General features: G+C 32.4%; 2 protein-coding genes, 1 non-coding gene and 1 pseudogene across 3 annotated transcripts; all 4 read right to left on the reverse strand.

The window, feature by feature from the left end:
* Positions 1-1,018: 1,018 nt before the first annotated feature.
* LOC107423189 (amine oxidase [copper-containing] alpha 2, peroxisomal) lies at positions 1,019-5,581 on the reverse strand. Its single transcript, XM_048477030.2, has 5 exons — positions 4,730-5,581; positions 2,930-3,311; positions 2,450-2,563; positions 1,729-2,270; positions 1,019-1,359 (listed from the first exon to the last, which is right to left on the reverse strand). Exons 1-5 carry the CDS (start codon positions 5,527-5,529, stop codon positions 1,182-1,184), a joined length of 2,016 nt encoding a protein of 671 aa, XP_048332987.1. The 5' UTR covers positions 5,530-5,581; the 3' UTR covers positions 1,019-1,181.
* A 3,270-nt stretch (positions 5,582-8,851) lies between these two features.
* Positions 8,852-13,723, reverse strand: LOC107423188 (amine oxidase [copper-containing] alpha 2, peroxisomal-like; annotated as a pseudogene).
* Positions 13,724-19,194: 5,471 nt separating this feature from the next.
* Positions 19,195-23,113, reverse strand: LOC107423187 (amine oxidase [copper-containing] alpha 2, peroxisomal). The gene is made up of 5 exons (XM_060815442.1): positions 22,320-23,113; positions 20,445-20,829; positions 20,146-20,259; positions 19,490-20,034; positions 19,195-19,402 (listed from the first exon to the last, which is right to left on the reverse strand). Exons 1-5 carry the CDS (start codon positions 23,111-23,113, stop codon positions 19,195-19,197), a joined length of 2,046 nt encoding a protein of 681 aa, XP_060671425.1.
* A 920-nt stretch (positions 23,114-24,033) lies between these two features.
* Positions 24,034-27,311, reverse strand: LOC107423186 (uncharacterized). Its single transcript, XR_009638469.1, has 3 exons — positions 26,937-27,311; positions 26,425-26,538; positions 24,034-24,470 (listed from the first exon to the last, which is right to left on the reverse strand). It is a non-coding gene; the product is annotated as an uncharacterized LOC107423186 (transcript).
* Between the last annotated feature and the right edge of the window lie 148 nt (positions 27,312-27,459).

Consider the following 27,459-nt stretch of genomic DNA (forward strand, 5'->3'; position numbering starts at 1 on the left):
TATAATAATAACTATATATATACCAAGTCTTTCAATAAATATATATATATATATATATATATATGTGTTTGTTCCGTTATAAATATATATTTTACAGTATATTAGTTATCTAATAACTTGATAAGTTATTATTTGTTTAATTAAAATTTTAATATTAAATTATTAATTAGGATAGCACTCTTAGCATTTAGCATTTGGCACGCGGAAGTACTATCATTTTTTTTGTTGAAAACATATTTTGTATATATTACTTTCTATATATTTATATACACACCCTCAATCGCTTATAATATATATCCCATAATGTACTAACTTTTAAAGTCTTTTTTAAATGATAAATCCAACTCAATTAAGTAAATTTCAAAAAATTTAGTGGAAGTAACCAGAGACATTAGTTTAATATTGTTAGATAGACCTGATAACAAACTGGTAAGAAAATATACACTAACTGAGGCTCCAAACTGCTAAGGCGTCGTCTCGTCTGCCTTGTCCTGCTGCCCATTTTGCAGACTTGTTAGAAGGTGTAACCCAAACATTATACTTTGTAAAAGCACCTTGGATTTGTGGGTAATCATCATCTGGATAAAGTGGACTTAGAAACCGGACAGGGAAGTAGTCGGTAAACGATATTATTTCCTAGTTTGGTTTTGTTATTAGGATTGATCACAATAAATTCAAATGGCTTCAATCCCGGCTTGATTTTTGCTTCGGGCCGGTTCAGTTTTAGCTGTCTTTTTTTTAACGGTCCAATAGCTCTTCCTTGGGGAGATATTGCTGTCCGATATTCGTTTGGTGACCAAATTGGTCTTCACAAAGTAATTTTCTTCACCATCATACATCAAGATCAAGATAATATCTTAAAAAATTGTCATGGTTTATCCCAACAGTATTATCTGCTGGCAATGTGCCATAAAATTTTCAAATTTTCTGTTCTTTTGGCATGATATATATATGGCGAACTTTCTATGCCATGTTTATGTATATAAATTTATATAATACCAAAATAATAAACCAAGAGTGGCAATAAAGAACTAAGATCAACTCTCATCTTATAATTACTAGCTTGGCTGATTAGAATAATAAAAACATGTAAGAAATATCATAATTTGGTACCCTTTCCTTGTTGTCGGAAATTTTATAATATTAAATTAACCAAGCTTTTTTAGTGAACCTAGACCATGTTACATAGTGGTAGGAGGATTCACTTTAAGCACTGGATTCCTCTCAAAGAAATTGGTTGGTCGGAGCTCGAACCCACCACTAAGAGTTGGCATCACCGGAAAGTCTTCCTGACAAGGCACATGATGAAAACCTAATGTATACCACAGCACTATGTCCTTCTTTTCAATCTCTCTATTCCTGCAAATAAAAAAATAATAATAAGTAAGTCTTAAATTAAGACTAAAATCCATGAGAAGAAAAAAGAGAATTTTACTGTCTTCCATGATAATGATTCTGTGGAACCAATGTTAAATAAGACAATAATTAATTAACTATATTTGAATTTATTTTAACACAGATTAAATTGTTATTTCTGCATGTAAAACCAATCTATAACATCATCTAACAGTATATAATCTTAACGTGGATAAATAAAGTCTATAACATCATCATTTTATCATGTAAACAATTAATTAGTGTCCTTAGTATTATTGAATATCACTGGCTATGATAAATAACACATTTTTCGAAAAGAAAACACATACAAAATATCAGAACCAGTTATACCTGTGGCTCCAAACTGCTAAGGTATCATCACCTCGGCTATGATCCACATATTGTCCAGCTGCCCATTTTTCAGATTTATCATAAGGTGTAACCCACACATTATATCTACTAAATGCACCTCGAATTTGTGGATAATCATCCTCTGATAGAAGAGAAATACTAGAAAGTGAACCGGGAATTATACGATAACCATGATTATTTCCTGGTTTGGTTTTCTTATTGGGGTTAACCACAACTAACTCGGATGGCTCTAAACCCAGCTTAACTCGAGCATCAGACTCAGTTTTTGCGGTCTGACTCTCAACGGTCCAGTAACTCTTCCGGGGTGAGTTATCATTTGTGACTCGTTTGGTGACAAGGTTATTTTTCACAAAGGAATTTGATTCACCATCTATGTCGAGGTCGAGATAGAAGACGAAGAAGTGGTCGTGGTTGATACCCAAAACATTATCTGCTAGCAATACACCATGGACATCTCCTTTTATTTGGTCTGTGTTGGTATATTCTGCTCCCTTTACTCCTAGTATCCCGGTTAGCCCAACCTGTTCGGGCAAATTAATTTTAGTCTATAAGTAGGTATAAAAATTAATAAACAAAATATTTTATAACCCAATTACAAAGAGCAGTTCCATTTACAATTTTCAGAATATATACCTGAATTTCTGTTCATTTGATTAACTTTGGTTCGTGTATAATTTATAAAAAGGCACAAATAACATACCCCAATTTTAATAGAGCCACTTGGCTTGAATTCCCAATCAAATATATAGTCATAGTTCCCTACAGTCATCACTGTCCTTACCACCAAGCTCACCTCTGCCCTGGACTCTGTTACCTGCAATATACAAAAATAAGTAACATTCCACACTTACTCTCATCTATCTATCTTTATATATCTATATATAATACATACAAGCAATGCATATATACATATTATTTATTTTATTAGGCATTGTCATCTAGCTAATGTTGGATGTCCAACATTTGAATGCGTATAATTTTTGTAATATAATAGGTAAATATTAGATGTAATCGGATCATAGGCTCCCAACAAATGATTTATTTATTATAATAGACATGAATATACAATTACGTGTAATTAAATAATACATGAATTATATATAATCAAACGTATGATATGGGTGTATAATACACACACACACACACACACACACATATATATATATATATATGAACTTACAGTTTCAGGGAGTTCTGCTTCAGTGTGACGCCACAAAATGTTGCCAGATTGGTGCTCAAAAATACAGATAGCATTAGGCACATGAACAGGCTTACCGTCTCTCCCAGCGAAGTAACCTTCAAAGAAAACAGCATTGGGAGGGCAATCGGCTGAAGGAGCAAGTGAAGATGCCGATTGACCAGCTCCATACTCTCCCACGTCGAATACGGTTTTGTAGTACCATTCCTCTGTTTCATCCATGTACGGTACAAACAGCTCTGATATTGATCCTCTGTGCATTACTGCACGGTATTTTCCCTGCTCTCGGTCGTAAATTGATGCCAACGATATAACTGGTCCAGCTCTTGCATCAAATCCCAAATGGAATTCCCAATTTGCCCATCTGATCCATTGCCACGTTATAAATATATATATATATATATATAATAACAATAACAATAATAAACTTTGAAAATTACATTATTTTGAACTTTGATATATGCTTTCTCCATCCCATTAGACTCTGTGTTTAAGATTTTTCCACAAAGAATACAAATGGTGTTTTGGAAATTATTCTTAATATATAAATAATTCTTTTTAACATTAAGGGTTTATAATAATTCAAATTCAGAATCGTTAAAAAAAAAATAATCAGAATTTATCACTAAGCTGTTCAAATTAAATTTTTTTTTTTTCCCCTCAAAACAACACAATGCACGTATAAAAACATTTCTAAGTTAAGCACTATTAAATAAATCAAAAAGTATTTAGGGAATTTAACCCAATACCCCTTAGTTATAAGCGTAATGAAATATACCCTCTTTGCTCAAATATTTTTTGTTTTGCCCATCTATTTTCAAATATTTCTGAATTACCCTTATTTAATATAAAATAAGTAAAATTCATTTTTGCTTTCATAAAAGTTATCGTCTTTTCTCCTTCTTTCATCCATACTCCCTAACAAATTTTTAAAGCTGGTTCTTGACCAGGCATAATTGATTTTAATAGAAAAAAAAAAAAAAAGCACCATCAAAATACAAGTCCTAGTAGCGTTGCTCTTCGCCTTCTTCACGCAGCCGGACACTCCTGCATCACATTCTATCTCAAAATTTGGTTCCAAGCATGTTCCTTTTCCCTTTTTTGGGATTTATTGGGTTTTGCTTCGTTTTGATATTTTTGGCCTAGGCAGAATTGAGAGTAATAATGTGGAGCAGACCAAGTTTTTTGAATATTGTGGCTAAAAAAGTTGAAAACTTCGAAAACTTTTCAATGATTTTAAACATGGGTTGATGATGCTAAGCATTGTATATTCATTTCTTCTAGCGATTTTAACTTATTGCTAGTATTGTTGGGTTTTTGCAGAAGAGATCTCGAAAAGAAGGAATGAAAAAGAGAAAAAGTGAAGTAATTTTTTACTTTATTGGGGGTAAAATAGGAAATAAGGGATAAATAAAAAAAAAAACTTAAAAAAGAAGGGGTAAGATTTAGAGCCCTTTAAAAAGGGGAATTGGGCTAAATTCCCCAGAGTATTTTGTAGGATGACAATGGGCCTGGACCCGATGTAAATTAAGCATTGGACTATTGAAGTGAAGACGAAGTTTAGCGTAGCCCAGTAAGGGTTGTTGACCGAACTAAGCTAAAGGCCGGTCAATGGAAGTGCATGTGCATATATATTTGCGTTTCATGAACTACTTCACTGTAATTTTTTTTTTTTTTTAAGAGATTTGAAACAAATTAGAAAAATTATACAGCAAACTATAATCTATAATAAAAATTTAAAAAGAAAAAAAAAACACAGTGAAAAAGAAAAACTACACTGACCTAACAACGTGACCTTCAATCTTGACCCCTGAACCCTCAGGTTGGTCAAAGGAAAAATGGTTCAAATGTGGATCACCTAAAGGTTGGTTGAGCAAAGACCAACGGTACTCAGTCCCTTCAGCCTTTGGCAATGGAACTCTAACCCTATCATGGTACTCAACTATCTTTAGTTCGTCAACATCCACCACCAATGTTATTCCCTCCAATGGCCTCATGAAAAAATTAGTTGTTCCATTCATGTAGAAGCATGTAAACTTTAGCGCCCTTCTACTATTTTCTTCTCCGTACCACCCCTCAGTTAATCCATAGCAGTCAACCTCCGATACATTAAGCCCTCTCTTATTAATCGATTCGATAAATGGTTCATAGGTTAGTGGTAACATACGGGCAAGTTTTTGCTCTTCCAAATTAAACAAAGGATAGCCATGGCCTTCGTGAACATTTTTTGAGACTATTGAATTGGACGATAAATCGACGATGAGCTCGTGGGATTTTCGGTCGAGCCGGACGATGACGAAGGCTCGACGAGGAGGAAGTGTTGTGTTGGAAGGATTATTGGATAGCCATGAGAGGAGAGTTGGTTTGTCTGGGTCGTCTAAGCCTACGTAATGGAAGGTTATGTTGTCTTTGGAAGTGGTGTTGAATGTTTGTTTGATAATGGTTTGGACCTGGTTGATTTCCGATGGGGTTAGAGGGTCTAGTGGGTGGAGATGGTGGTTTTCATCGCCGGTTACGATCGGCAACAAGGTAAGGAGAGAAGAGACTAAGAGGATAATTGTTAGTGTCCAAGTTGAAGACATGGCTTCTTGTTTGGAAAAATGAAAAGACTTCTTTATCTTAAATAGTAAACCGTCGCAAATTTTATGGGCAAGTTTGGTTGGTAAATGTCCAATTTTATAGCCATATATTTTAATTTCTTTCTTTTTGTTATTGTTATTATTATTATTATTATTATTAGTACTTTTTTTTTGTTTTTTTTTGTTGGGGGGGGGGGGGGGGGGGTGGGGGGGCGCATTTACTAGATTGACATTACGTGACCAAGTGATATTGACCGTATGATCCACATACATGGTTAATTGAAGAGAAAGACCAAAAGGTTCAAACCAATAAAAGAGAATGGATGAGTATGTAACTTACCACTTATTTATAATTGGTCTAATGGCAAGTGATTAACTTACAAAGTGATTTAGGCACCTAAAATGACTTTAACGTACATGTAAGAAACATAGTTTAAAATATTTAAAATTTTCTTAAAATTTTCTTTTTTTTAAAGGATCGAAATAAAATTTATATTTTAAATTGAAATGGATAGATATTCCATAATATTTATTAAAATTTTTGAAATTTCACAAAAATTTTTATGGAAATTTCCTTAAAATATCCACACCAAATTCTTAACAACTTGATTAAAAAATCTATAATTTTTATAGAAATTTCTGAAATTTTCATGAAATATCCATTGAAATTTCAAAAATATCCATAGAATTCTTTTAATTTTTTTTAAAAAAATTCATAAATATTATTGATATTATTTTTTATTAAATTAACTTTATTAATAATTTTTTTTACCTTTTAATTGCCTTTTAAACATTTAATAATATAAGCAAAATAGAATGAATCGAATTGAATAACATTAATAAGTTCTACTTATTGAATATTGATAAAACAAAAATATAAATATTGTGAATTAAATTTTTGAACCTAAAAAATCTTATTCCCAGTAATATCTGTTTTACAAATATGGAAAATAGATGATGAAATATACACATGGAGATGTCACAACAAGAAAATGATTCGATTTCTATGAATTTTGAATCAATGAGGGTTGGAAGTTATTTTCATAATCCTTATTCAATAGATACTTATGGAATATCATCAAGTAGCAACCCCATAGGTACCATCTCAAACCTAACCATCGGAGAGTAATAGTTATGCACATAGTCAACCAATAATGCAAGATCCATATGGTTGGCATATTAATAATTATATGCAAAATTATCGGGGAGATAATCTTTTCATAATTACTTCTTACATTTCACATCTCAAAATTAAAATAAGGAAGAAGCCGATGATTTTCAACCACCTATAAGTTCTATGTAGTATTAAGATGGTATTTATAAACTCCAATGTAATTGTAATAATCATTTTATATATTTTAGTTAATAAATAATTTTATTATATATGTATTTTTTGATATATTTTTATTAATAATAATTTATTTATGATCATTAATGTTTATTATAAATCAATTTACAACGAAAAATATAACATTCATTCAATATTTTAGCAAGTTTTATGATCAATTTGATAATTGATAGATTAAATAAGCTAATTCTAAAGTTCAAATAAAAATTTTTATTTTTTAAAATAAATTTCTATCATTTTTTATATTTTTATCGATATTCAATATTTTTATGAAAATTTCTATATTTTAAACTCTCAAAATTTCCATCGATATCGATTTTTTGAACTTTGGTAAAAAATGATATTATTGTAAATTTAAATCAAATAAATATTTAAATATATATATATATATATTGGAAACAATTAATAGACAATTTAATCTTTTATTTTATCTAAAGAAAATTCTAGGATAAAAATAAAATTAATAAGAAAACATGTGAACATAATCCTCTTTTCTATATTTCTCTATAAAGATAGCCAAAGGAAACTTTTTCATAAAATTGTTGATATCATTAATATATATAAAAATGTTAATTATCATCAATTCGCATTTAGTATGCATGTTTTTCAGTTTTTGGTTATGTTTTTAAACTTGGCGCAACAAAATTGAATACTAGTGATTTATCTAATCAAGACATAGACGACAAAGTGTCGAGTCATTTCAATAAAGTGACAAAGCAAGAAAAAGTTCTGAAATTACGAGACGTTCCTGAGCTGAGGGTGAGTCAATAAATAACAATATCTAAAGCGTACTATTAAATCTAATAAGAGATAGAGCTCTACAGCTATTGCATGCACATTGCTGCTATATGTTATATTGCCGCCAAAATATTACAGTATGATACGGTGGCAAACGCCATTAATTTTGTATGTTTCTTGAAGTTTCATGTTTTTATTCATATTTGCCGAAATGTTAGTAATATTGGACTATCCACGTATACATTGAAATTCGGAGTAAGAACACACACATTTTTGGAAATTTTCCACATACATGCCAATTTCCTTTATAAGATAGAGCTCCACTTTTACATGTCTTTGTATTATTTTTTTATTTATTACTTCTTCGAACATATGGTAAGGTGGATGACTAAAAATAACGAGACAAGATAAGGGTAATTAGTTATGAAAAAAAGAAAAGTTTCGTTTCAAATGACTTTAAAAAGTTTAGTTATGAAATATCCAATAGGACCAATACTAGTCATAAAAACCGCTTATATATATACATACAGGGATAATTGTAAACATATATTAACTTCTTCTTAATTACCCTGTAGTTGGAGAATGGATTAATCATTTAAAGAAGAAAAATGGGCTAATTTATCGTTATTTTAGTTTCAACAAAACTAAGTTCCTTTATATTATCTTTTTCTTTCATGGATTTGTAACTCTGAACATAATATTAATATTATTTAAATTAACCAGAATTTTAGATATTTGGTATATATATTATAGTGACTTTTTACGGGTCATAAGGAAGGAACAGAGCAAGGTATAAATTAACGTAGGTGTGAAATTGACACGTATATGTTTTTGTATAAGGATTCAAATATTTGGTGATGAGTAAATTTGTTATTCATTTTATAATTCTGAATTTATTCCTTCTAATATATCCCAGTTATTATAGATCGGCTGCCTTGTCCGCTTTCCCTTGCTCTTATTGGTCTCTTGCTTTCTCTCTCTGTTATTCTTTTTTCTTTCTCGACAAAAAATACACATATTTGGTCAATGGGATTAATTTGTATGTGTTTATTTGACACTTCAAAATTTCTTCCCTCTAACAAATCTTAGTTTTAGGACTCAACCATATTTAATTGGCATTCCTCTCTTCTTTTCTTTCTCTTTCTTTGTTTCTTTCTTGTTCTCGTCCTCTTAGACTTAACTTATTGAATGGTAAACCTTAATTCTCAGCAGAGTCTATTAGAAAAGTTATTAATTTTTCAGACAATGATTTCAAATTCAAATCCCCTATTTCCAAAATAAATATAGAGAAACAGAAACAAAAAACAAAAAACAATAAAGAAGCCAATTGAGATCATTTTTCCGATGCTATGATTTACCGTTTACTGACTAAAGCTTGGTGCTATAATTAGCCTTCTAATTTATTCCAACTCATATTTATGCTTCACAGAAATTCACTTGCTTCTAACATTTGTCAAAGCAGAAAACATAAAAAGAACTTGTTTTTTGGGTAGTAAAAGGAACAAACATGAAACATCAACTTCTTCTAGAGGTTAACAATTTTCCTTATTTTGAGCGGTGCAATTAGGCCAATCCGCATGCTTTAGAGGCTTCATTTTGAGTACTGCATTTCCTCTCAAAGAAATTGGTCGGTCGGAGCTCAAATCCACTGGAAAGTGTAGGCATGATTGGAAAATCTTCCTCACAAGGGACATGGTGAAACCCCACAGTATACCACAATACTATATTCTTGTTTTTAATCTCCCTATTTCTGCATAGTCAAAAAAAAAAAGGAAAATTGCTTCATGTATTATACTATATATATATTTGAACAAAATTTCAATTGAAATTGATTATAAACATCTCCTCTGCTCTGATCAGCATATTGTCCACCTGCCCATTTTTCAGATTTATTATAAGGTGTAACCAATATATTATATTTTGTAAATGCACCCTTAATTTGTGCATATTAATCATCGGATTCAATGGAACCATCGATAGATCCCGGAATTAGACGATAACAAAAATTATTTCCATGTTTAATTTTCTTATTAGGATTTATCACAACAAGTTCATATGGTTTTGATCCCCATTGAATTTTTGCATCCCGTGCTGTTTTAGCTGTCTCCTTTATGGTAGTCCACTAGCTCTTCCCACGTGATTTGTGGTCCGGTACCTGTTTTAGTCACCAAATTGGTTTTCATAAAGGAATTTTCTTCATCATCCAATCAAGATCTAGATGATAGGTCAAAAAGTTATCATGGTTCACCCCAGTAACTTCGCTTTAGAACAAGATACCATAAACTTCTTCCTCTATTTGATCAATGTTGGTGTATTTAACTGCCTTAACTTGTAGTATTCCTGTTAGCCCAATATATACAGGAAGTGTGAAAGTAGACGAAAATTCCCAGTTAAATAAAACCCAAAAAAAAAAAAAAAAAATCATACAAATATTGTACCCTTAGTTTGACAGAGCCACTGGGCTTGAATTCCCAAATAAGTAGATAATCATAATTGTCCACAGTTGCAACCATTCTCACCACTAGACTGACCTCTTGCCTCACCTCGATTATCCTAATTATCCAAAATTGTATATATTTCCAGAATACTGTAATCTCCACTCATTAGGGGGGAAAAAAAAATTAAAGGGGACATCAATTAGTGAATGGAAAGCATTTAGGATCCGTTTGGTATGCAGTATTGGATTATATTGGTATAAGCTATATTGTATTGAATTGCATTGGAATGTATTATATTATATTTATACTGTGTTTGGTGTTGGATTGTATAAAATAATATAGTGTTTGGTATGTTTTGATATTGTACTGTATTATTTTTTATTTTTTTTATTTCTTAAAATATTGCAATTAAAAAAATAAACATTACAAAAATATCTTATATTTCTTTTTCCATATTATTTTTATTTTAAAAAAATAAAATAAAATATTAAAAAAATTTAAAAATTACTAAATTGGCAATTAAATAAAAACAAAAGTCTTTCCTTATATTTAATAACTAATATCTCCAATACATATTACATATCAAACAACATATCATTAGCTTAATAAATTTGTAATTAGGCTCATGACTAATTACAAAGTTATTAAACTAAAGATAAAGATACTTTATAATTTAATTTAATTTACTTTATCCCTCCTAGGTTCCAAACCCCAAAACTAATACTTTCTTGTAATATATTGTATGGCAAACTTGCATTTATACGTGCTAAGAATTTATTGGTTAACAATTAAAAGAAAAAATAAAGGGACAATAAGTATAAAAAAAAGAAAATGACATAGTGGAGGGCCTCGAAATCTCATATACTTTGTTTGTATTCTTATATATACAAATAGTGTATATTTTCCATATATATTTCAAAATCAACACGGAAGCAGACTATACACCATTTAGTTTCTATCCTTTCACACACACACACACACAGATCACATAAATCACATGGCAGAAAACATCCATTCTCTCTTTTCCTCTCTCTCTCTCTCTCTCTCTCTCTCTCTCTCTTTTTCATACACACACACATATGGCAGAAAGCATCCATTCACTCTTTCTCTCTCTCACATACATCCCCCTATAATTCACTGATTATTATGTTTTTCTTCTTCTTTTTTCCCTCAATTTTTTTGATAATTTAATTCATTTGTGTGAGATGTTATAGACATACATTGAGCAAAGCAAGAATTGAATAAACAGAGTGCATGAAAAGGACCACATATAAGGCCAAGCAAGCACAGCCACTCTCACACACGGCAAAGCATGGAATTATCAGAGGCAATTTATCAAACAGCTGGTATGCAATGTTAAACATTTGCTATTACTCTCACATTACATGATTTTCTTCTTCCCAACATAGACCAAAGACAATAGGAAACAACTCAATACAACTGAAACAATAAATCACATGGTAGAAAGCACCCATTTTTTTGTCCTATTTTATGGTTATGAAAGGAGGAAAAAAAAAGAAAAAGAACAAGAGTGGTTGCAACCCAATCAACCATGGAAGGAAAAGAAACATAGATCAGCAGGGGCCCATGAAGAAAGAAATAAAACGAGAAGACTTACTTGCAATCAACAGATCACGAATATTCTGCTTCTTCATTGTAGTTGACAGATCAAAAGGAAAAAAAAATAAAATTTAACATGAGTTAGAAAAAAAAATGATGCAAAAGCCATCAACCGGATGGTTTATTGAAGATAGGAAAAAAAAAAGTGAAATTGGTGAAGAGAGATTTAGATAGATGAGATGTGAAGGGGAAAAAAAATAATAGAAGGAAAAAAAAAATAGAATCCAAGTAGAACAGATTGATTGAAGGAAAAACAAAATATAGAATACTTACCAGAAACAGGGACTCGTGGGGGAGGAGACGGCAAGGAGAAGTAGCTTAAATGGAGAAAAATCTGTGTATTATGTTATACAAGGAAAAAACATATGAGATGTGAGAAAAAAAAAATAATACAAGGGAAAAAAAAAAACAGATTGATTGAAGAGAGGAAAAAAAAAACAATGGAGAAGGCTTACCAAAGACAGAGATCAGTGGAGGAGGAGAAGCAGGGAGAAGCGGCGTAATCGAGCGCTGTATTAGATAATACGAGGAAAAAGGTTGGTATTAGGTTATATAAGAAAAAATACGGGAGCATATTAGATAATACAATATCCTTCCCGTATTTTTTTATCATCAAACACCGTATTATGCAATACATTACAGTCCAATACACCCTACCAAACACACCCTTAGCATTTTATCTATGATATCTAACTTGGTGTGTCGCCACAAAATGTTTCCGGCATGCTTTTCAAATATACAAAAAGTGTTTGTTATTATTATGGGTGAACCATCTTGACCAGCATAGTACGAGTCCATAAAGACAGCATTAAATGGACAATCAGCCTAAGGATTGAGTGACATTGCTGATTGACCAAACCCAAATTCACCATAGTCAAGAAGGGTTCTGTAATACCAATACTCGGTTGGGTCCATATATGGCATGAAAACCTTAGAAATGTAACCTCTATATAATGGTCCTCGGTATTTTTGTTTGTCAATATCATAGATTGATGCTAAAAATATAATTGGGCGAACTCGGACATCATATCCCAGATGGAAATCCCAATTAGCCCGCCTGATTCACTAAATCACAATAAGGATAAGCAAATTTTGTAACTACTACATTTTAATAAGCTTTATAAGGCCATGTTTGGAATAATTACTACATTTTAACTAAGCTTTATAGGGCCGTGTTTGGAATTATTTTTTATCATGCTTCTTTATAATTGCTATCTTTTTTATAAAAAGTTATAAAAAAAACTACACTTTATTGGTTTTAGTTTTAAACTTTTTCAAAACTTACAGCTTCTACAGAACACTGTACAAATACTTTTGGAATGTAAAAGCAATATATCATGGATTATAACAAACATACCTAGAATAAGATTTGAGAAATTAGCTCACATATTTTAAGATGTACAAACTCAAAGATAACAAAAGGAAGTTAATTGGTGTTATATATACAGAGAGAGAATTTTGAACATAAACTTGTTTAATCTTTTTAATATTATAATACCATGTTGGATTACTATTATTGCTCAAAACTTAAGTAGATATAAAATGGATTCAACTATGTATAAGACAATGTAACATATATTAGGCAATGTGAGATTATGAAAATTTCACAAATACACCACCTTGATATTATGCCGTTGATTGTGAATCCTAGCCCCTTAGGGGAAACAATTATTGGTGCATCGTTTAGTTGTGGAAAGAAAGGTAGTGGCTGCTCGGAGAAATGATAATTAGTTCCCTTCCCCGAGGCACTAAAACTACAACCCTATGATGATATTCAACAATCTTCATCTCATCAAGATCATACACCATTGTTATCCCTTCCAAAGGCCTCATAAACAAGTTAACTGTTCCATTTGTATAAAAGCACAAAATCTTCAACACTTTCTTATATTTTCCTTTCCAAACCACCCCAACTGAAATTTTGAACAACAACTTGGGATATATCAAGCCCTTTCTTTTGAATGGATTCAAAAAAAAATGGTTCAAATGTTAATGGAACTTGACTAGCAAATGTTTGTTCATCTGAGTTCATCAAAGGGGTATCCAAATCCATTATAATTGTGAAGTCCCACATCGGTTGGAAAGAGGAACGAAACACTCCATATACGTAGGTGTGGATACCTTTCCCTTGCAAGGCCTTTTAAAACCTTGAAGGTTGGGTTGTAAGAGGATTCTCCAGGCGCAAAGAGGACAATATCGCATGCAGGTGGTCTAGGCTATCACAGATGGTATCAGAGCCGGACCCAGATCGGTGTGCCAGCGAGGACGCTGGGTCCCAAGGGGGGAGGATTGTGAAGTCCCACATCAGTTGGAAAAGGGAACGAAACACTCCATATACATGGGTGTGGATACCTTTCCCTTGCGAGGCCTTTTAAAACCTTGAGGGCTGGGTTGTAAGAGGATTCTCCAGACCCAAAGAGGACAATATCGCATGCAGGTGGTCTGGGCTGCCACAATAATATCGTGTGTTTACTTGTCGAACCGGATAACCACAAAGGCTCGGTGAGTTTCAATGTATTTTGATTACCATGAGTGAATGGTTCATTTGTCTGGTTCATCTAAGCCTACATATTGGAAGGTAACGTTGTGGTTTGAGCTAGTATATGAGTTTAGAACAATGTTCCGAACCAGAATTAATTCCAATGGGTCTAGTGTGTCTAATGGATGGGTTTGGTTGCATGAAATATGTGAAGAGGTCAAGAAGGAGATGAGAATAGAGAAGAGACTTGGAATCAACATTAAAGCCATATGGTCTTGCATGTAAGAAAGTCCAAGCAAGCCTTTTTATCTTAAAGATTAAAGCCATGGCTTTGCATATAATATGTAGTTTAGGAACCAATATGATTTTATGCAATCGAATAAGGACTTTGAGAGTTCAACTTTTTAGGCAACATGAGGATTTAACTAAGTTCTACATTATTTTAACTCTCTTTTTTTTTTTTTGTTTTTTTTTTGATAATATTAAATAAGTGTAACTTTTTCTTCGACCCTGTCGAGGAAAAGATATCAAAAGCTTTCTAAGCTTTCTCTTTTTGCCTATTTAATAGTTTGCTTTTGTTTTTTATGTGACAGTTTTGTTATGAGGAAGTTGAAATACCATTGATTCCAAAAACCATTGATCCCAAAAGTTTAAATTTTTGGGATCAGTGGTATTTCAACTTGGCATCTAAGCATGCAATACCTATTATAGGGAGGGGGTGCTAAATTTTGTTTTTATGTGACTTGTAAGCTTTAAAATATGCCGAAGTTTATCATTGATGTCAAGTCAAGTCATTTTACCAAAAGTAATCCAGGAACAAAGAGTTTTGAAATGTATAGCATGTTCTTAATTAATCCGAATGTGCCAAAACGAAGCCCAAAAGATTTTTTTAAGGTGTAATCTTCTTTCTTTTTTAATTTTCCTTCAAGGTTAAAATGTTATATCAAACTTTTGATTTATACTTTATTTTATATTTATCTAATTACCAAATTGACTACCAAAAAGTTTATAAATTTTAAAAAAAATTTAACTAATTTTCTCAATTTACTAACTAATCAATTTTTTTTCAAATTTTAAACTATATATTAATCAATTTTGAAATCAATTTGAAAACAAAACTAATATAAAACAAATTATAAATTGGAAGTCTAATATAAAACATTTTAAATTTGAAAGTTAATATGAAATTTAGCTAAAATACAGAGTATTAAAATATAATTAATCCATTTTTTGGTCAATTTTATATTTCAGAAATAACTTTTTTTATATATAAAAATTGATAAATAAAACCTATTGGTGTACTGGAATTATGATTTTCTACAAAAGTGTTGGGTAAAATTGGTGGCTTTCCACATGTGTGAAACCTTAAGCCTTACCAGTTTCAAAACCAGGAGGGGTGTGTGTGTTAGCCTGGAATGGCTAAAAAATCCAAAAACTCCGACAACCTAGTTAGCAGGCCGTTGCCAATTTCACTGTTCGGATCTTGGCATGTCGGCCGGCAGTTCACTGTGAAATTTTATGGTTGAGGTTGCCGTTGAGTGATTTTTCCCCTTGTGTGGCACGTGTAAGAGTATGGTGGTTGAATTTGGATAAAACGGTGACCACCTAGTTCGAACCCGTAGGTCTGGAGAGAAGTTTCTAGAGTTTGGGAACAAAATGGATATTTTGGAGTTTGTTCCTGTTTGGCACACTTTCCAACGTTTATATAGAGCTTTGGGTACAGACAAAAATCTAGAACTAGTTTGGTCACTGATATAAATGTGAGATCCCACATCGGTTGGAAAGAAGAACGAAACACTCTATATAAGTGGGTGTGGATACCTTTCCCTTGCGAGGCTTTTTAAAACCTTGAGGGCTGGGTTGTAAGAGGATTCACTAAGCCCAAAGAGGACAATATCGCATGCGGGTTGTCTAGGCTGTCACAGATGGTATCAGAGTCGGACCCCGATCGGTGTGCCAGCGAGGATGCTGGGTCCCAAGGGGGGAGGATTATGAGATCCCACATCTGTTGGAAAGGGAAACGAAACACTCCATATAAGTGGGTGTGAATACATTTCCCTTGCGAGGCCTTTTAAAACCTTGAGGGCTAGGTTGTAAGAGGATTCCGCATGCAGGTGGTCTGGGCTGTCACATAAAACTGATTTTTAAAACTTTTCAGCACCATAATTTTTTATCCATAACTCATAATTTGACGTGTTCCCAGTCTATAAACTAGTATCAATGTCATCTACACAACAGTATACCGAATATTGACCATACAAAAAATCAAACTTGGGATCTACAAACTGTCCAGTTGATCAAACTCGGTTAAAGTTTTAAAATTTCAAATATTTTTTCAGGACGGGACATTACATGCTGATGCTAGACTTACATCACAAAAGATGAACCATTTATGTCACTCAGACACAAATGGCTCAGTTTGAGGTTGGAGTGCAAAATGGTTCACCACAATTCTAAAGAAAAATTATATCAACTTATTAACACATTATGTGGTTTGATTTGTTTATAAATATTAATTTAAAGGGTGTGGATGTGAGGAATTGAAAAGGAAGGGGAATGTGATTATTTGAAACCATTAAAATCCGGTTGAATTTAGGTCAAAGGACTCAAACCTAAAAACAGTTGGATGATGTTTCATCTAACTGCAACATCCCAAGTGGCAAACCAAGCATAATGGTAAGACTTTTTCAATGTGGGGGCAGAGAGGTAAATTAAAGAGGTAAAAAAAATAATGAGTGAGCATTTGGGTGGCTTGGAAGATGTGTAGAAGGTTGATACGCTGATGGTGATGGTGATGGTGATGATGACTGTGGCTGGCAAGGCACGCCCGATCTTCCGAAAAAATCTTTACAAGCAAAGAGAATGTTATGATGATCTCCACTGCAAGCCATCTTATTCTCTCAAAACCAAGATTTCCACACAATATTCTTGAACAAAACAGTTTTAAGCACAATTTTCGGTTTTTGTCACACCCTCAATCATCGTGTTTTATCGTTTTCCATCTCCTAAAGCACATTAATATATTAAAATACTCCTAAACATACACCTTTATATACATATATAAAGCTTTGAATTTTGACTTCTTGTATATATCAAAGAAATTTTGAAATTTGGGTTTTTCAATTTATAGGTAATTCATTAATTTAAGAATAGGCAATAGGGAATTCATTATAAGTTAATGCGGCTATTGATTTGCATAATTAATAATTATCGTAACGCTGACTTCAATCGACTATGACAGATATTTAACGTAGAAACTGTGCACAGCTAGAAAACGTAAACAAATTGGAAATTGGCTTCACTCAAACTTGATGTGTTAAACACAATATGATTTGCTTCTGCTTCCACGGACATGACATGCGAGACACCCCCGACATGGGCTAAAATATTAATATATTGAAGGTCAACCGAAGTGTGTAGAAATTATTTGTTTAAAGATATTATTTTATACTCAAATAACTAAAAATAAATTTTCTGTTTTTGTCATTTATCATTACAAGTTTGAATGATTTTAAAATGGTTATAATCACTTTTTGCAGCCATAAATATATTTCATAAAATGTTTGGTCACAGAATGCAAAATTATTAAAAACTTTTGACAAATATCACTTATTAGATGAGTCTAAAAGAAGCAATAAATAAGTGATTATTGAAAAATCATGATTTAAAGTGATTTTTAATAATAATTTTCAAACGGATCCTAAATCAATTATCTCTATATCTAATATCAAATATATATAATCATAATGAAGGGTTTTTTTTTTTTTTTTCTTTTCTTTTCTTTTGCAGGAATTGTCCTAATAACCTAATTACGTTTGTTGCAAAATAAAAATCATAATGAAGTTCATGATTTAACTGAAACATTTAGCGTGATTAATTCATATCTAGAAGACAAAGACGTAAGAAAGGGTTTTAAATTATGATTTTATTTTATTTTATTTTATTTTTATTTTTGGGAATCTCCATGTTGAATTAATTCTTTGATCGAATCAGACTGCCTTTTACAGGAAATTGTAAATCACGTCGCAAAACTGATCTCTATCATGTTATTAAACAGTGTTATCATATATTTTGCGAAATGTCAAGAAATTCCATCTCATATAACTTCTTAATTGGCACAGAAATTGAAATGGCTGTAGTAGGAGTTAAATTAATAATTTATATGAAATAGTACTAAAAGATTATGTTTTTTTATTCAAGGAATACGATTAAAAAATTACAAATTGTAATGATCTAAATTCATAATGCAGGTTAAATTTTATTATTATATTATTGCAGAGCCAGTGAGAAAATTCTCTCTGTTTAAAGCACTGGACAGAAAAAAAAAAAAAAAAGTAAAGGACAAAAACTAAATCCAACTAGTGTTTAATATATTTTGGGAATATAAAGGACAAAACAGTCAAATATAACTAACAAAAAATAAGATTGAGAAAGTTAACAAAACATTCAAAATTAGTAAGTTACTATTTTAATAAGGAATTTGCAATTAAATTAATTTTTACAATCCAAAAGTATTATAAACTATACCAAGTATTAAAATTAAGAGAGGAAGAATATAAAATTTGAGAACAAGAAAGATAGGATTGAGAAAATATATATGTATGGATCTTATTGGGCAGGGGCTGAGCCAAGGAAGCCAGCGCTACCAACCCTCCACCCTAGGATATTAATGAAGTCTAGAGCCATTCTTAATCACGAAAACACACACACACATGCACAACCATATATATATATATAGATCATTAAAGCTTAAGATAGTTTAAATTTCTCTTGGCACAGAAATTGAGATTAATGGTTCGATCATAGCTAAATTAAAATTTAAATAATTAAACTAGTATATGAAAGCGTCTGTTTATATTGTAAACTTAATAGTTCATAGGTATATATGATTAACAAAATACAAATTTCAATAGACAAATCCATATTGGCTTTTGTTCAATAGTGTTTAATAGGTTACAGAGCCATACAAGAAATTAAAGTCGCTTCAACAAGGAGCAAATTTTTATTTTTTATTTTTTATTTTATTTTATTTTATTTTTGAGGAATTAGTGATGGGTACGGGAGCAATTAGGCCAAGCTACATGCTTTGGAGGCTTGGTTTTAATCACTGGATTACTCTCAAAAAAGTTGGCCGGTCGGAGCTCAAATTCACTGGTCCGAGTAAGCATAGCCGGAAAATCTTCTTGGCAAGGTGCATGGTGTAACCCCACAGTGTACCACAATACTATATCCTCGTTCTCAATGCCCCTATTTCTGCTCATCAAACAAAATAAATTCAAAGTTTAGTTTAATTTTGAACAAAAAAAGAATTTGATTGTGCATATTGATATATAATATAACATGCACCTGAGGCTCCATACTGCTAAGGTATCATCTCCTCTGCTTTGGTCAACATATTGTCCCGCTGCCCATTTTTCAGACTTATTATAAGGTGTAACCCAAACATTGTATTTTGTAAAAGCACCTCGGATTTGTGGATAATCATCATCTGATAAAAGCGGACTAGAAATCAAACCGGGAAGTAATCGGTAACCGATATTATTTCCTAGTTTAGTTTTCTTATTAGGATTGATCACCACCAACTCAGATGGCTTCAATCCCAGCTTGATTCTTGCTTCCGATTCGGTTTTAGCTGTCTCGGTTGAAATTTTCCAATAACTCTTTCTCGGAGATATGTTTTTGGTTACTGGTTTCGCAACCAAGTTTCTCTTGATGAGGGAATTGTCTTCTCCATCAACATCTATGTCAAGATAATATGTCAAGAAATGGTCATGGTTTACACCTATAGTGTTCTCCGCTAGTAATGTGCCATAAACATCTTCCTTTATTTGATCGGTATGAGTGTATATATCTCCCTTGACTTCTAGTATTCCTGTTAGGCCAACCTATACATGTATAATATAAGCAGAGACAAAGTTCAAATAATTTTAATCCTTTTCTCATATTATTATGTTCATTAGTAAATTCACAACCATATTGTAAAATTGTATATATACCTTAACTTTGATGGAGCCAGTAGGTTTGAATTCCCAATCAAGTATGTAGTCATAATTGCCCAACGTCGCAACCATTCTTACCACAAGGCTCACCTCTGGCCTCACCTCCCTCACCTTTGATTTAATTAGACCAAAAAGCGACATACAAATAAAAAAAAAAATGTTAATGCTAAAGCTAACATCTAATTTAGTCTATCGAAATATTTACAAAATACACAAGTGTAATCATTTAATTGGTTTATACTGAATCTCATTTTTAATTGATTTTCAAAAATTAATTTAAATGTTATAGCACCTACCGTTTCGCCAGGAATACCTATCTGGGTGTGACGCCACAGGATGTCCCCTGCATGCTTTTCAAAAACACAAAAAGTGTTTGATATTTTGACAGGCTCACCATCCTGTTTTGCATGGTAGGCATCTAAGAACACAGCATTAGCTGGGCAATCAGTCGATGGTTCGAGTGACAATGCAAATAGACCGCACCCAAATTCGCCACAATCAAAGTAGGTTTTATAGTACCATTCCTCAGTTGGGTCCATGTATGGCACAAAGAGTTCGGACAAATAGCCTCTATACAATACTTTTCGATATTTTTGCTTTTCAAGATCATAGATTGAGGCCAGAGATATAATTGGACCAGCTCGGACATCATATCCAAGATGGAATTCCCAGTTAGCCCACCTGATGACAATGAATTATTAGGAAATTGTACCAAATCCAAATGGTTACTATACGGTTTCAATTTTTATGTGTTGTTAATTTTGTGATTTTATTTAGCATAATCTCGTTACTCAATAATCGACATATCTATACACAAAATAAATCAATCATTACACAAAATATAGCGACAGCTCAAGATATTTAGAATTTAGAAATAATATTCATTAATTAGTAGATCATAGAAAAGTCAAAAACCATGTGGAGACTTAGTATGCACAAACGTGTGGACCATGCACTGGTCTTCTTCTTGATTTAATTTCTATAAAGGTTATTAGCTCTGCTAGTCCTTAAAATATATTTATATCTACACTTTGGTTCTCAAACTTTTTTTCTCTAAACTTCAATTTTTGTTGTCTTTTGATTCTCAAAACTGTTTTTAGTCCAATTTTTAACAATTTTGAATTATGCAATGCATTTGATGCAATATACAATGGTCTTATGGGATCGTCCAATTTTGTAATTTTATTGTTTTCATATTACAATAAGTGCACTATATGCCTCAAATTAAAACTACTAAAAATTAGATTAGAAAGCATTTTAAATATTAAAATGTAACAAAAAATTGAAATTGGAAGACCAATATGTCACAAACAGAAGTTTTGTTATTTTCCTCATTTAATTTGGTGCATATTGGCTTCATAATTATCTTTTTACATTTTCAATTGCTTCTATGTTAGAAAACCATATAAGGACCAAAGTGTAAATATTCGAGGACTAGTAGAAATGATAACCCTTTTTTGTAATTTCGCACTAGCACTTGGTACATATTAGCTAGCTAGTGTGAAGGCTGTAATATTTGCTCATAGAATATAGAAAAGCTAGCTATATATGATTAATTATGACACAATATTCTTGTTTTGAATTCACGATTATATAAATAGGATTCAATCTTTTATACGATTCCATTCAGGAATATACTATTGGATCAAAACTATTAGATATGGACAAAGAAATATACAAAAGACTAATATTTCATTTTCTAATCCCAGTTTGAATTTAATATACACGCTTGATCATGTTGGATGAAACAAAACTCTTAGTCGGTTTTTTTTTTTTTTTTTTTTCGTGTGTGTTTGAAATTTGAACTAGTATGATAATTTAGTATTGCACGGAAAATAAAAGTCTTTGAATTTTTTAAATGCTAAACTTATGTAATATAACTTGGTAGTTAATATTGCTACTTGTGCTAACTACCAAGTTATAACTGCTTTTAATTTATTTCCCAAGGAAAAATATACAAAACTAAGATTTCATTATCAGCACTTTCTAGTGGTTTCTAAATTATAATCCATCAAGCATGCACGTTAAATTAAAATAAAAGAATAATTAAAAGCTGTGAATTGATTCAAAAGGAAAATTACAAATAAATAGATAAACAAATTGTGTGCATGCTTTAATTTTTTAGTGTAAAAATGCTGTCCAATGCCTAGGCCAGTCACCAAATCACTGACCTGATAGTATGTCCGTCGATTGTGAATCCTGGTCCGTCCGGTGATTCTCCGGCTACACTGCTCAGATGTGGACCGAAAGGCGGCTTCAGCTTTGACAACCGGTACTCAGTTCCCTCGCCTTTCGGCACCCGAACTAAGAACCTGTCATTGTATTCAACGATCTTTAACTCATCAAGATCAACCACCAATGATATACCTTCCAACGGTCTCACATATAAGTTCACTGTTTCATTTTTGTAATAACATAGAATCTTCAACACTCTCTTACTCTTTTCCTCTCCAAACCACCCAATTGAAAATGTTGAGCAAATAACGTGGGATATATTAAGCCCTCTCTTTTTGACGGATTCAATAAAAGGTGCATAAGTAAGTGGCAATTGTCTTGCAACTACTTTTTCCTCTAAGGTAATCAAAGGGTAACCATGACCTTTGTATACTGTCTTAGAGACTATGTAACGGCTCGACAAATCGACTACGATCTCGTGAGATTGTTTGTCGAACCGGGAAATCACAAAGGCGCGGCGTGGTGGGGTTTGGGTGTTGGTATTGCATGGTTTTGTTTGCCATGAGAGAACGGTGTGTTTGTCTGGCTCGTCTAGGCCTATGTATTGGAAAGTAAGGCTATATTTTGATGAGGAGGGGTATGACTTCTTAATGATATTCCGAACGGCAATGAATTCCGCCGCAGTTAGAGGGTCTAGTGGATGGTGATGGTCGCAAGAGGCACGTGAAAAGCCGAAAGCGAAGACGATGATGATGAAGAGACTTGGTTGTCTCAACTTTGAAGCTGCCATGGGAAACTACTTTGCTTGTACTCAGAAAATTCTGCCCCCTTTGTCCTAAATATAAAAACTTAGTCAATTATTACCAAAAGAATATATATATATATATATATATATATATATATAAGCTTAGTCAATTGGTGATACGTCACCAACCACCAAAAAAAGAAAAACATGAATGAATTGCATTAGTGCCGACAGGAGAGAAATTAAAGCTTAAAATTGAGTAGGCATTTACAATTCGATTACAAATTACTCTCACCTTGAATCTAATATAATAATTTTTAATTTTATTAACTTTTATTTCAAAAAAAGTATTTAATTCCAATATATATATAGTTTTTTTTTTTTTTTGGCTAAGATATTTAATTCCAATATTGGTTAAATGGGTGATGCTAAATTTATCAATTTGTCATTTTTAAGAAATTTTGAACTTAGGGAATGCTCCTAGATATAATTGATATAAAACGTTTGTGGTTCTACTTATTTGTAAATAAAATAAATACGTTGAGTTATTTAAATTAAATTAGAACAATGATAATTAGAAACGTATATAATTTTTTATTTATATTTTAGTACTTATCAATCAACTCTATGTAATATTATTTATTTAGTAATCTGCATGCTCTGCATTAAATATTAATTAACTGTTTTATTAATTAACTGTTCTATGGATTGCTTGCATAGAGATAACCGATTTAAAGTAGACAACTTGAAGCTAGAGTCAAATCTGTTCCATTGAAAGTAGAATTAGACTTAATTTTCTTCTTTTTTTTTTTTCTTTTTATTTATTATTATTATTATTTACTTCCTCTAGGGGTAAAGTAGGAAAAAGAGCCCAACATGACGCAAAGATAACTCCCGCCAACCACGTCATGCTGAGACTCAACCCAGACGAGTTTGGGCTTGTCTCTTCCAAAGTCGTTGTTTGGGTCCAAGCCGATGCCATTAACAACAAAATGGCCGGCATTAAAGATTTATTGCGTAGAAATTAAAGAGTCAACCATTCAGCAAATTATTTAATAATATCATTCTTGACCAAATTAAGCTCAACACCACCTGCATTTTTATTTGTTTGCGTTTGATGCCAAATTTTTTTTTAATTTGCTATATTGTAGTTACAAAGAAAGTGTCTTCCAACTACAAATTAATGTCAAAATCCAACTAGTGTTGGGATGTGCAATTAGGCCAAACCACAGCAACCTTGGGAGACTTCATTTTGAGCAGTGGATTGCTCTCAAAGAAGTTGGCCGGTTGGCCTTCAAATCCAGGGTCATAGTAGGAATCACTGGAAAATCTTCATGGATTGGTACATGATGAAACCATTGTATACCGTACTGCTGTGTCCTTGTTTTCAATGCCTCTATTTCTGCTCATCACACAAACATATATTCGTTGTCAACAATATATATATATATATATATATATATATATGTATATACACATAAATATATGCGGAGTCAGAACAAAAAGGGAAATAACTATACACAAACCAAGTCTTTCAAAATAGATGAATTTCATCAACTATATATGTAAGATCCCACATCGGTTGGAAAGGGGAACGAAGCATGCCTTAAAAGAGGATGTGGATACATTTCCCCTGCGACGCGTTCTCATGAGGGAAAGTAAAACCATGAGGGACAGGATTGGGCTCACCACCTAGCTTCCAAAGTGGACAATATCGTAATTGGGCCTGGGAGGCCTGGACCAGTGGAATTGGCATGTGAAGGGGTGGGACTCCTAACCATTGCGACGCGTTTTGACAAAACCGAAATTGACAGGTGAAGGGGTGGGACTCCTAACCATTGCGACGCGTTTTGACAAAACCGTGATGGTTGGTGGTTTGAGCTGTTACAGATAGTATTAGAGTCAATACCCGAATCGGCGTTGGGGGTAGGATGGGAAACTAAAACCCAGATAGTATTAGAGTCAATACCCGAATCGGCGTTGGGGGTAGGATGGGAAACTAAAACCGTAAGGGGTAGGATTGGGCTCACCACCTAGCTTGCAAAGCTGACAATATCGTAATTGGGCCTGAGAGGCCTGGGCCAGTGGGACTAGCAGGTGAAGGGGTGGGATCCCTAACCATTACGACGCGTTTTGATAAAACCGTACGGGCTGAGCCCAAAACGGACAATATCGCATGCGGATGGTCTGGGCTGTTACAATATAAATATACATATATCACCAAATTTATATATATATATATATATATATATTCTATGTAATAAGTATTAAATGTTACCATTTATTTAACTAGGATTTTATATTAAATTATTAATTGGGATAATACTCTCAGCATTTGGCATGCCAACATGCTACCACTTTTGTTGAAAATATATTTCCAAAACACATTACTCATATATACACACCCTCAGTCTCTTATAAGATATATCCCATAATATACCAACTTTTAAATTCATTTCTAAATGATAAATCCAACTCAAGTAAACAAATTCCAAAAAAAAAAAAAAAAAAATTCAATGGAAGTGATAAGAGATATTAGTTTAATATTATTAGATAGAGCTAATAACAAACTAGTAAGAACATATATGCTAAATGAGGCTCCAAATTGGTAAGGTACGTCTACTTTGTCCTGCTGCCAATTTTTCAGATTTGTTAGAAGGTCTAACCCAAACATTGTGCTTTGTAAAGGCACCTCAGATTTGGGGGTAATCATCATTTGATGAAAGCAGACTTAGAAACCGAACCGGGAAGTAATCGATAAAAGATATTATTTCCTAGTTTGGTTTTCTTATTAGGATTGACCACAATAAATTCAAATGGACGATTCAATTTTAACAGTTTATTTTATAACTGCTACATACAAGTTATATATATATAATAAGTCAACATCTTAACAGTTTAAATTTTTAAAATCGATGATAATTTAATATGATATCAAAGTTAAAAATTTTAAAAACCTAAGATCAAATCCCACCATTGTCACGTTACTGCCGTCAATCATCCACATTAAAATCAAGATAATATGTTAAAAAAGGGTCGTGTATCCCAGCAGCGTTATGTGCTAGCAATGTGCCATAAAATTTTCAAATTTTTCTGTTCTTTTAGCATCATGTGTATATGACGAACTTTCTATGCCTTGTGTGTGTGTGTATATATATATATATAATTCATACAATTACCATGATAATAAACCAGTAGTGGTAATAGAGGACCAAGATCAAAATGGAAAGAATCAGAAGGAGGATTGGCTTTATTTTGGACAAATAGTTGGAATTTTCAAAATGTATACCTCAATTTCTGTTCACTTGATGAATTTTGGTTCATGCATAAATTATAAAAAGGCACAAATAACGTACCCCAGTTTTGATAGAGCCACTTGGCTTGAAGTCCCAATCAAATATATAGTCATAGTTTCCTACAGTCATCACCGTCCTTACCACTAAGCTCACCCCTGCCCTGGACTCTGTTACCTGCAACATACAAAAATAAATAACATTCCATACTTATTCTCATCTGGCTATCTTTATATATATATATATAAGATATATACAAGCATGCATATATACATATTATTTATTTTGTTAGGCATTGTCATCTAGCTATTGCTAGGTGTTCAACATCTGAATACATATAATTTCTGTAATTTAATAAGTAAATATTAGATGTAGTCGAACCATAAACTCCCAACAGATTATTTATTTGTATATTCATACATACGTTAACATTATAATGAAATAAACATTCAATCACATAGAATTAAATATTATATATTATAAATTATATATAATCAAACATCATAATACCGATGTATAGCACAATTATATAAAATATAATATATGCATATATATATATATATATATGAACTTACAAGTTCAGGAGTCCTGCATCAGTATGACGCCACAAATGTTGCCAGATTGGTTGCTAAAAAATACAGATAGCATTAGGCACATGAACAGGCTTACCGTGTCTCCCACCGAAGTAACCTTGAAAGAAGACAGCATTGGGAGGGCAATCGGCTGAAGGATCAAGTAAAGATGCCGATTGACCAATTCCAACTCTCCCACATCGAATACGGTTCTGTAGTACCATTCCTCTGTTTCATCCATGTACGGTACAAACAGCTCCAATATTTATTCTCTGTGCATTACTCCGCCGTATTATCCCTGCTCTCCGTCCTAAATTGATACCAACGGTATAACTGGTCCAGCTCTTACATCAAATCCCAAATGGAATTCCCTATTTGCCCATCCGTTGCCAAAGGCTGAAGGGACTGAGTACCGTTGGTCTTTGCTAAACCAGCCTTTAGGTGATCCACATTTGAACCAGTTTTCCTTTGACCAACGTGAGGGTTCAGGGGTCAAGATTGCAGGTCACGTTGTTAAGTCAGTATA

Source organism: Ziziphus jujuba, chromosome 3 (assembly GCF_031755915.1).
Source record: "Ziziphus jujuba cultivar Dongzao chromosome 3, ASM3175591v1".
Lineage (NCBI taxonomy): Eukaryota > Viridiplantae > Streptophyta > Magnoliopsida > Rosales > Rhamnaceae > Ziziphus > Ziziphus jujuba.